This window comes from Sander lucioperca, chromosome 5 (genome assembly GCF_008315115.2).
Source record: "Sander lucioperca isolate FBNREF2018 chromosome 5, SLUC_FBN_1.2, whole genome shotgun sequence".
Classification (NCBI taxonomy): domain Eukaryota; kingdom Metazoa; phylum Chordata; class Actinopteri; order Perciformes; family Percidae; genus Sander; species Sander lucioperca.
The window spans coordinates 28180456-28191765 of record NC_050177.1 but is presented as its reverse complement, the minus strand read 5'-3'; the positions used below and the strand labels follow the sequence as shown (position 1 = coordinate 28191765).

General features: G+C 41.4%; 1 protein-coding gene across 1 annotated transcript in view; it reads right to left on the bottom strand.

The window, feature by feature from the left end:
• Window positions 1-1263: 1263 nt before the first annotated feature.
• The window catches only part of LOC116057049 (NACHT, LRR and PYD domains-containing protein 12-like), a gene marked incomplete at its 3' end in the record, with an annotated part of 36588 nt that continues 26541 nt past the window's right edge, over window positions 1264-11310 (bottom strand). Inside the window, exons 5-8 of the mRNA XM_031309477.2 lie at window positions 7272-7445; window positions 6450-6623; window positions 1905-1951; window positions 1264-1781 (exon numbers count right to left, since the gene is read on the bottom strand). Coding sequence (XP_031165337.2) covers window positions 1264-1781; window positions 1905-1951; window positions 6450-6623; window positions 7272-7445 — 913 coding nt within the window. The remainder of the gene's footprint in view (window positions 1782-1904; window positions 1952-6449; window positions 6624-7271; window positions 7446-11310) is intronic.

Sequence of the window (11310 nt, the reverse complement as noted above, 5' to 3'; positions counted from 1 at the left end):
CCCTAACTTTATTGATCACTAGAGTACAGTACATATATTCTCATTGGTTAGATTCACATTTTGTTAGTGTTCTTGTGCTTACTTTCTGGTGCTTATGTGTTACTAATTGTAAATTAGTAACTTCCTCTGTTACATGACTGGCCACCGCAGCAGGACACGGGGGGAGTTTCTACAGAAGTTGAGTCTGTCTCAGAGTTCAGACTTAGTGCCTTTTAAATACTACGTTTGTCTGGAAATAACGGGAGGAGGACAGCTTTAAAAGAAGTGACTCATATGAGAGAGAGAGAATCTTCTGTCCGTGCGGTAAAAAGTAAAAATACGTATTTTTAACCCCCCAGTCTGAGCAGAAGCTGCTTTCCTCCAAAGATCCAGCAACAAAACAGCAACATGACAACATTAGCAACGTCAGCTGGTGTAACGGACTCTGCCTTTACGTGATTAAGTCTTTGAGACATTATTTGTGTACACAGTTCATGTGAACTTGTTTGTTTATTTATTTAAATCTACGTTATCCTTTAAATTATCATTTTATATTCATTATTAGCTTTTTATAAATTATGTTTTATTTTTATGTGCTAATGTTTTTAACCAGAATCCTTTGTTTATAGCATTATGTCAATAAAATATATTTACTTTATATACTGTATTTAGATATATAATAAAAAACTACTCAAATACATTGATAGCCAAAGAAAGAAAATATGTAACAACTTAAAAATGTATGTACTTATATTCCTAATTTGACATATTTAATATATAAGAAGTTGTAGATTTTTTTGATTAATTCAGATATTCAAGTTTCACCAAACTACATTTCCCATAATGCAACTGCCCCCTACCTGTAGTTGTGCTGATCAACCTTTAAACATCTCATTAAGAAAGTGTTTGGGTCATAGACTGTAAATATTACTATTATATTCAGAACAGCAAACAAGTAGAGAGTCCTCGATTAAAGTTCAACAGAAAGACCTCAAACACATCACAGGAACTTGATGCTTTTATTGTGAAAAGAGACAGAAGTCAAAACTAAACATGACACAAGTCAACGGCATTTTTACAATTAGATGATCACAGCTTTCATCTTTAAAGAAGTTTACAATGTTCACCAGGAATCTGTTCAATCATTCTGAATTATTTCATACAAAGTTCATTCATTAGTTCATAACAATAACCTGAAATATTTCTGTTAGTGTGATCCTGTACAGACTCAACTGATCAGCAGTGAGAAACAGGAGGAGACTCTCCATCCTACACACAACACAGAGACACTGAGGAACCACATGTCCTGAACCTGAACCCAGGATAGAGAGGCTGAGTGAATGTGGTGTTGAAGGTGTGGAGGAGGATCAGTGAGTCAGAGGAGACTCTGTAGAAGGACAGAGAGCCAGCAGGACAGTCCACATACACTGCTACTCTACCAGAGACAGAGGAGGAGGAGATGAATGTTTGTCTGTCACAATAACAGACAGAGTAACCACCATCAGAGCACCTTAGATTCCAGGACTGATCATTACCTCCAAACTCACAATCATCTCTGTCTCCTCTCCTGCTGATTCCTCTGTAACTCACTGATATATCAACCTCTCCTCTTCTCTCAACCTCCCAGTAACAGCGACCAGTCAGACCATCTCTACACAGCAGCTGAGGATAGCAGGAGTCAAACCTCTCTGGATGATCAGGATATGACTGATACTCCTTCACTCGTGTCACCTTCCTGTTGTTGTCAGACAGTTTGAGTTTTCTGTTCACTGTGTTTGTGTCCAGTGTGAGTTCACAGGAATCTGACGGAGAGAAGGAGACACAACACAGCTGCAGTTATTAACCAATCAGCACGTAGATGATGACATCAGAGGGTTGGATGAGTGATGTCACAGTTTGATGAATGAAATTAAAAGCAGACTTACACTTCCTCAGACCTGGTGTCAACCATCTGACTCCAGCAGGCTCCACCCTGAAAGGAGGAGGGGGGGGGCATTACATCACTCTCACACACACAGCTTCATCCTCATCACATGTAGGGCTGGAATTTACTCATTTACATTCATATTTGGGCTGTCAATCAATTAAAATATGTAATTTAGTTTAATTTCCTTGAAAGAGTTCAATCATGAGACAGAGACAGAAAGAAAGAGAGAGAGAGAGACAGAGAGAGAGACAGAGAGAGAGACAGAGAGAGAGAGAGACAGATAGAGAGACAGAGAGAGACAGATAGAGAGACAGAGAGAGAGAGAGAGAGAGAGAGACAGAGAGAGAGAGAGAGACAGAGAGAGACAGAGAGAGAGAGAGAGAGAGAGAGAGAGAGAGATCAGCAGCAAGATCAGCAGCAAGATATGAGCTCCTCATAAATATGTATATGTTATTGGTTAAGAGTCTAGTTTAAAGAGATCACATAGAAGAAAAGAAAGGTGAAGCCTACAGGAACAAACTGAGCAGGTTAGTTTGAGAAAACCTACCCTGGATTTTAAATATTTCCAGCAAACAAAAATCTGGACATGTAGCTAACATTTTAGCAACCAAACCAACAAGGAATATATGAGGAAGATCCAAACAACAGTCAAGACAACGAGACACCTGCGACAAAGATCCTGGACAAGGGCACTATAAGGACATCAAAAACAGCAGATTAAGCAAAATAACGAAGTGAAGTCAACTACCCAGCCACAGTGACTAGTGAAGTCAACTACCCAGCCACAGTGACTAGTGAAACAAACTACCCAGCCACAGTGACTAGTGAAACCAACTACCCAGCCACAGTGACCAGTGAGGCTCAAAGGAAGAAATACAAGGACCACATACTAAGAGACTATCCAGAAACCTTAGTATCAGACTACATGGCCCTAGATGATAAGGATATAAAGGTAGATCTGGTATTCTTTACAAACCATCCAGAAGCATGGCACCAAGCCCTAAGTTCCACCAACAAAGACTACAAAATGGCAGGGAACAGAGTAATGAGACAACTCTATCTAGATTCCAAGCCCAAATTTAACATCAACCTGTACAACAACGGAAAGATCATGATCCAGGGATCAGAGGCAAGCTTTGAGAAATTTGAAAAAGACTTTCCTAAACTTAAAATCCTGGCTGAGGAAAAGAAGACCTCTGTCTCTCCTACTCTGATCAACAAGATAAACCAAAAAATATCTTCATATTGCTCAGAAATCCAAAAACACCCACATTGCCCAACACCCATCTCTGTCAGAGGAGCATCTCTATTACCGTGTGCACCTACATGCTGATGCAGTTAGACAACTAGCAAAGGACATAAAAGACACAACTCTGGGCAGAGTCCCCTCTCACCTCCGATCCCGTCAGGCTGCCCAGCCCAACAATAGACAACAGACACCCCAACTCAACAGAGCTAATACACAAAGGGCCCCAGCCCTCTCATCGGCAGACCAACCAATCTCGGCACAGTGGAGCCCAACCTAGCAGAACCACGACCAGGCCAGCCCAATCAACCACAGCCCAGTACAGTGGAGCCCAACCCAGCAGAACCATGACCAGGCCAGCCCAACCAACTACCACTTCCCTGGGGAACATTTAAACTGGTGCACCTTTGTGTGAACATGTGGTGTGATATGTTTGGTGAAAAAGTATTTCACCGCAATCCCTTCATGAAAGAGGGAACTCTCATTCAGACACATTCAGCTCATTCGAGAAAACGTAGGCAATGGACATTGTGTAAAATTGTTGCCAGTTAAGTTTATTTGTGTTGAGAATTGAGCCTACTACTACTACTACTACTACTACTACTAGTAACTACAGTCTTCTACTGCTACTACTACTACTACTAACTAACTAAGTACAATCTTCTACTGCTACTACAATCTTCTACTGCTATTAATAATTCCTCTGCTGCTTGTACCTACAAATTAAAATCCATCTAAAACAAACTAAACTGGAATTAAATAAAAGAGAAGTCAGAAGAAATCTGAGTTGTCCCTTGCATCCTTCATGTCTTGAAGAGGCCTTTTTCAAGTTTGGGCAAAGAGCTGAAGTGTGAACCATACATAACTTGACAAGTACTATCCTACAGCAATTAAATCACCTTTGAATAACCTCACCATGACACAAGGGCCCTATTTCAGAAAGCAGGTTTAGTGAAAACTCTGAGTTAGTTAACACTGAGATGAGGGAAACTCTGGGTTTTCTGTTTCAGAAAGAGCGGTAACTTCACCTCAGAGTCAGTTACTATGGTAACTTAACCTCAGAGTCAGTTACTATGGTAACTTCACCTCAGAGTCAGTCACTATGAGTCTGTGAACCTAACCCTGGTCGGGAGCAGGTTTTCTTCTCTCAGTCTCCTCCCTCTGACACAGCGCTCTTTAATTTCCTCATTCATTCATTCATTCAGTCTGTATCAGGCACATTTTAGCGCAGTTTGTTATCTGCATGAATAAAAAAACAGGGTTGGATTATTAACTGTTAGGCAGACGTCTGCCTAACAGTTAATAATCCAACCCTGTTTTTAAAAAAGAAAACATTTTATAGTACTATAAAATGTTTTTTTTCTAAAAATGTGTCATTTCCTTGTGTCGACGATCCCGTTGATGAAGAAACTGCTTCACTTCTCAGGCTGTTATATGTCGGAAGATGATATTGAAGCCCCAACATTTTAATTTTCAGATAACTTCCTATTTGAGCGGTATGGTTGTTCTTCCCAGTCTGTTATGCAGCCTAGGCTACATAACCTTATCATCCTCATATCACTAATGTCACCCATCTTATGCTCTACATCCCAGCAGATTCTTTGTGTTGCATTACGGTTTTTTGCAATTGGCAGTTTTCTTTACAACATTGGTGAAGCGGATCATATTAGTAAAGCCTCTGTAAAGCGCTGTCAGAAGAGCGTGACTCGCTCTGAAACGTGTTTTAAACGTTTTTGTAGTGTTCTCTGGACACAAACCAGTAAGATACAATAAAAATGAGTTCCCCAGTAGGCTATTATAGCAGGTGTATGGTATAAACCTTTTGAAATAAAAAGATTATTAATTATAATTCTGTTAACGATGGTGTTGCAGCCTCAGTGGGATTAGTAGGACTAGGACATTTTCGCGTGCAGTGTTGGACCTAAATGAAATAGATTATAGGTTCAATACCATTTCACCAGTAATATTAGGCTATACTTATGATTAAATATGATATACACTATACTGGAATATACACATTTTACTCTAGCAGCATATTTACTCATACGGTGACCACAAAGCAATCAAAAACACAAATAACACAATCAGCGATCAACAGGCTTCCCCACAATTTCCAGCCAAGCAGCTGGGGCTTAACACACACGTCACCACGCACACACACAAAGGCCCAGCAGCCACTGACACTGCTCAAATCTTTAACACCTAAAGCAAGCAGTAATAGCTAGTAAGATCATTTCACTAAAATGCTGAAAAATCCATTAAACTTACCAACAGCTGCTCATTATGGTAAAAAAAACAAACTACATCCACCTTTCTTTCATTAACTTTACATCTAAAAATGTAAACAAACTTGCAGTGTATACAATATATAAAATTAAATTGATAAATATATATTTATTTTAGAAATGAATATATAGGGCTTTAATTATGAAAATATAACAATCTCTTGGCCAGCAGAGAAGGCCTTGCTGGCCCTGACGGCCCACCTCTGATCTACAGATCGAGTCATAACAATGAATATTCTGATTAATAGTGGATGGCTTGTGGGTGAAATAACGTATAAATAATGTGGAAAATATGACTGAACATGGCAGAGAGCAGAACAGACTGTGTGCACATTTACACGTTATCATTAGATGAGTGTCTCATAGAAAAAAAATGTACGCACAGTGCGAACAGGATTACGGCTGCTGACGCCACTGCCACACTATCATTGACAGAGACCCAACAATTCCCCCAAGAGCAAGCATTTGGTGCAACAGTGGACCTTTCTCTGTCGAGAAACATCAACATTACATCACACTCACACACACACACACACACACACACACACACACACATATATTTTGTTTGCACTGCCGGGACTAGGATATACTTTTTGAACTTAGACTTGGTACTCTTCCAGCACAAGAGGAACTTCAAGGAATAATTGGTCCGGATGTCAGTGTACGCCTCCGATCGATCAGATGATCCGTGCAGCACCGGCAACTGACACTTTAAACCTCTAGCTAACTGGTCTGCCAAAATAGTAGATTAATGTTTCATCCAAACACTCTTCTCACAGCGTAGAAAGCACATTGCTTTTTGCTAAGCTAGGCTAAACCTGTCCTGGACCTTTCTGTCGACATGAGACTGATTTGATCACGGGAAAGAGGGAAAAAAGGATGTTTCTTAAAATCACGGACAGTTCCTTTAACATACAGAGACATGTCCAAACTACATCAATTATTAACAAAAGGGAGTTATCATTCTAGTTCCTGGAGATGTTCTCCTTTAAAACTTCCCACACAAATATACCTGAGAGTTTCCAGTCTCCAGAGAGGATCCTTTAGTCCCGCAGACAGTAACTTCACTCCTGAGTCTCCTGGATGATTGTAGCTCAGGTCTAGCTCTCTCAGATGGGAGGGGTTGATGCTCAGAGCTGAGACCATAGAAGAAAAGCCTTCCTCTGAGATCAGACAGCCTGAAAGACTGCAAACATACAGAACAACACACAGGTACCCTCTGTCAACACGTGGAGCCACGTTTTTGTTTTATGTAAATTTTTTGTACAGGTATATTTTGGTCCAGATTTAGAATATGCCTTTAAAATCATCTGTGGTATTTAATTATTTAACAGCAAAAATAAACAATGAAAAATCTTCATGGAAAGTAACTGTGTCTAGAAATTAAAGATTATATAATTAATAACTACTGCCGAAGTTAGTTGTATCAACAGACAGAAAGCTACATGTCAGCTGTTTATCAACTAAAGTTAATCAGAGTTTAAATGGTCATCAGTTGAATGGGTCAAAGCAACACTAGAAAACTTTTCCAGCTTCGGTCCCCCTACAGGTTGGAAGCAGAATTGTCCATTATGTCTCATTTGAACTACAGATCAGCTACCTTATCTGGCAAACTTGCATAATGTAATGTAATGTAATGGACAATTCCGCTTCCAACCTATAGGGGGACCGAAGCGGGAAAAGTTACCTAGTGTTGCTTTACTGAGTCCTGAATGACTGATTGTTGGATCTTTGTAAATTATAGAGTGTGGTCTACACCTACTCTATCTGTAAAGTGTCCTGAGATAACTCTTGTTATGATTTGACACTATAAATAAAATTGAATTGAATTGACCTAAGAGTCTCCAGTGTGCAGTGTGGACTCTTCAGTCCAACAGAGATCAGCTTCCCTCCTAAATCCTGCAGGTTGTTGTTACTCAGGTCCAGCTCTCTCACACTAGAGGACTGGGAGCTGAGAACTGAGGACAGAGCTTCACAGCTTCTCTCTGACAGATTACAGCCACTCAATCTGGAGAGACAACAGAAAGGAAACAAGTTATTTATTTTTCTTCTTTCTTCCTATTTACTTTCCTGTTGAAAGATATCAGAGTATTTATTGATGAATAAATCCCACTAACAGAGCTTTGTTGGAGGCTTTGACCACTGGCAGCAGCCTCAGAAGAGCCTCCTCTGAAGCAGAGTATTTCTTCAGGTCAAACACGTCCAGATCTTCTTCTGATGACAGTAAGATGAAGACCAGAGCTGACCACTGAGCAGGAGACAGTTTATGTGTGGAGAGACTTCCTGAACTCAGGGCCTGTTGGATCTCCTCCACTAGAGAATGATCATTCAGTTCATTCAGACAGTGGAACAGATTGATGCTTCTCTCTGCAGACAGATTCTCATTGATCTTCTTCTTGATGTATTTGACTGTTTCCTTTTTGGTCTTTGAGCTACTTCCTGTTTGTGTCATAAGACCTCGTAGGAGATTCTGATTGGTCTCTTGTGAAAGACCCAGGAGGAAGCGGAGGAAAAGGTCCAGGTGTCCATTTGGACTCTGTAAGGCCTTGTCCACAGCACTCTGGTAGAACTGTGTTGATGTTGTTTGTTCTTCTGACAGCAGGTTGACTCCAGAGTTGGTGAAGGTCAGACGGACATGAAGAGCAGCCAGAAACTCCTGAACACTCAGATGAACGAAGCAGAACACCTTGTCCTGGTACAGTCCTCTCTCCTCTTTAAAGATCTGTGTGAACACTCCTGAGCACACTGAGGCTGCTGTGATATCGATGCCGCACTCTATCAGGTCTGATTCATAGAAGATCAGGTTGCCTTTCTGCAGCTGCTCGAAAGCCAGTTTTCCCAGAGACTCCATCATCTTCCTGTTCTCTGGACTCCAGTGTGAATCTGTCTCAGCTCCTCCATCATACTTGATGTTCTTCATTTTGGACTGAACCACCAGGAAGTGGATGTACATCTCAGTCAGAGTTTTGGGCAGCTCTCCTCCCTCTCTGGTCTTCAACACGTCCTCCAGAACTGTAGCAGTGATCCAGCAGAAGACTGGGATGTGACACATGATGTGGAGGCTTCGTGATCTTTTGATGTGGGAGATGATTCTGTTGGCCTGCTTCTTATCTCTGAATCTCTTCCTGAAGTACTCCTCCTTCTGTGGGTCGGTGAACCCTCTGACCTCTGTCAACATGTCAACACACCCAGGAGGGATCTGATTGGCTGCTGCAGGTCGTGTGGTTATCCAGAGGCAAGACGAGGGAAGCAGATTCCCCCTGATGAGGTTTGTCAGCAGCACACCCACTGAGGTGGACTTTGTAACATCAGTCAGGATTTTAGTGTTGAGAAAGTCCAGAGGAAGTCGACACTCATCCAGACCGTCAAAGATGAACACAACTGGGAACTCTTCAAACCTGCAGATTCCTGCTTCTTTGGTTTCACTAAAGAAGTAATGAACAAGTTCCACCAAGCTGAACTTTCTCTCTTTCAGCACATTCAGCTCTCTGAAGGTGAATGGAAATGTGAACTGGATGTCCTGGTTGGCTTTGCCTTCAGCCCAGTCCAGAGTGAACTTCTGTGTTAAGACTGTTTTCCCGATGCCAGCCACTCCCTTGGTCAGCACTGTTCTGATTGGTTCATCTCTTCCAGGTGGGGTTTTAAAGATGTCGTCTTGTCTGATTGTTGTTTCTGGTCTGTCTGGTTTCCTGGATGCTCTTTCAATATGTCTGACCTCATGCTCATCATTGACCTCTGCAGTCCCTCCCTTTGTGATGTAGATCTCTGTGAACATCTGATTCAGAAGGGTTGGGTTTCCTGCTTTAGCAATCCCCTCAAACAGACGCTGGAACTTCTTCTGCTGGTTAGATTTCAGTGTACGCTTACAAAGTCCAGCAGGACTTACTGAATGAACACACAACAAAGAAGATAAGTAGGTGATTTATAAAGAAACCAGAACATACTTTGACTCTTCTCTGTAGACATTAGTATATTTCCCATTAGTCCAGCAAGTTAAATCTTTAGAGAAATCCTCTTACTGCTCTGCAGACGGTCAGCCAGTTCGTCCTGCTTCATTCTCCTCAGGAAGTGCAGCGTGATCTTCACAAATGCCTCTCTGTTCCTCTGCTCTTCATCCTCACCCTCCCTCTGACTCTCTGAGCATTCTGGGTAATCTGGACTCAGAACCTTCTGGATCTTCTTCAGCTCGTTCTTCACAAAAGTGATGATGTTCTCCTCCAGCAACTGGAACAGAAGATAATATGAATGACACAATAAAACTGATCAGGGGTCTCATTTATAAATGTGGCATACGCACAAACCGGGGCTGAAAATGTGCATACGCCACTTCCCACACAAATGTTGTTCTTTATAAAAAGTAAACTTGATGGGAGAATGTGCGATCCTCCATGCAAACTCTGACGCATGTGTACGCACATTTTGGAGACAATGGGAATTGGCGACGCAGATGGTGAGGTGATGAACTGATGTCAGACTGCAGAAAGTAAATGTGGGAATAAGTTATTTGCGCTTGTACTGAGTGATAATTGTTTCATAAACAACTTGGCACTGCTGGCCCTGCAGGAGGACTACACCAATGGAAGAATCAGGAGGTAAAAGAGACTTCCTTAAAGCTATGCTCTTGGATCCATGTTCTGAATTGGGTCCAGTAGAGAGGGCAAGCGCCAGAACCGTGCCATCCCAGTGCAAACACACTTCACACTGTTTAGCTGTCAGCATTTTAGCCGTGTTTAATCCAGTTACTACTGTAGCTAACGGTAGGCTAACGTTACCTGCTGTGTAACGTTAGTGTTATTAGTGTTTACTAGCGTGACATGCAGCGATGTTTCTGTTGCCTCTAACGTCTGTTTTCGGAGCATCAGAGAGCAGCGCAGACATTTAAGTGGCACCGTAATAAGGCACCGAAATCCGCCTTGCTATTCCATTCGGTGCCAGTTGACTCAATCTGGTTGCCAAGGGCAACTGGGCAACAGTTACTGTCGAGCCCTGAGCATGGAGATGATTGTGAACAGAATAGATGTAAAAGTAGTAGTTGTACAAATACAGACCATAAATATGGAGTCCAGGTGTGTTTGATGCTGCTGGGCAGACTGACCACTGGGAACCTCTGAGATCTCCTGGTCCACTCTGTGGAGGAATCAGGAAGAATAAATATGCTGAAAATAAACTTCAAAACTTCTCTGGATACATAAAAGTAAAAACATGAATCAACAATATTAGAATATTATTAACAGCTTACCTCTTTTCAGCAGAGGGTTGTTGACCTTTAAAGTCAAAATAGCGATCATTATTTGACCAGTCACTCTTGAAGGACACACAGCTGGGTTCAGGTTCAGGTTCAGGTTCAGCAGAGTCTGGTCTCTGATGGATCCTGTTACACAGAGAGTAAGACCAACAGGGAAAGAAATTCACATTTTAGTATTCAGACACAAAAACTGCTGGAGATACAAGCAGCAACTAAAACAAGATTAACACAAAGAAATTCAATAAACTATACAAAAAACTGGGTTAAAAAGCTAAAACACCAGAGAATCTACTGGACCAAACCAGATCCAATATTCACCTAAAGTCAAGAGATGAAGACTGGTTTAACTGGACAACTTTCAGATGTAAGAATATGAATGGATGTGAGGAAGAAAGATGCTGAAAATAAATAAAATCTTCTCTGGATACATAAAAGTTGAAACATGAATCAGTAATATTATAATATTAACAGCTTACCTCTTTTCAGAAGAGGGTTGCTCTCCTTTAAAGTTAATAGAGTGAACTTTTGACCGATCACTCTTAAAGGACACACAGCTGGGTCCAGGTCCAGGTTCAGGTTCAGGTCCAGGTCCAGGTTCAGGTTCAGGATCAGGTCTCTGATGGGTCCT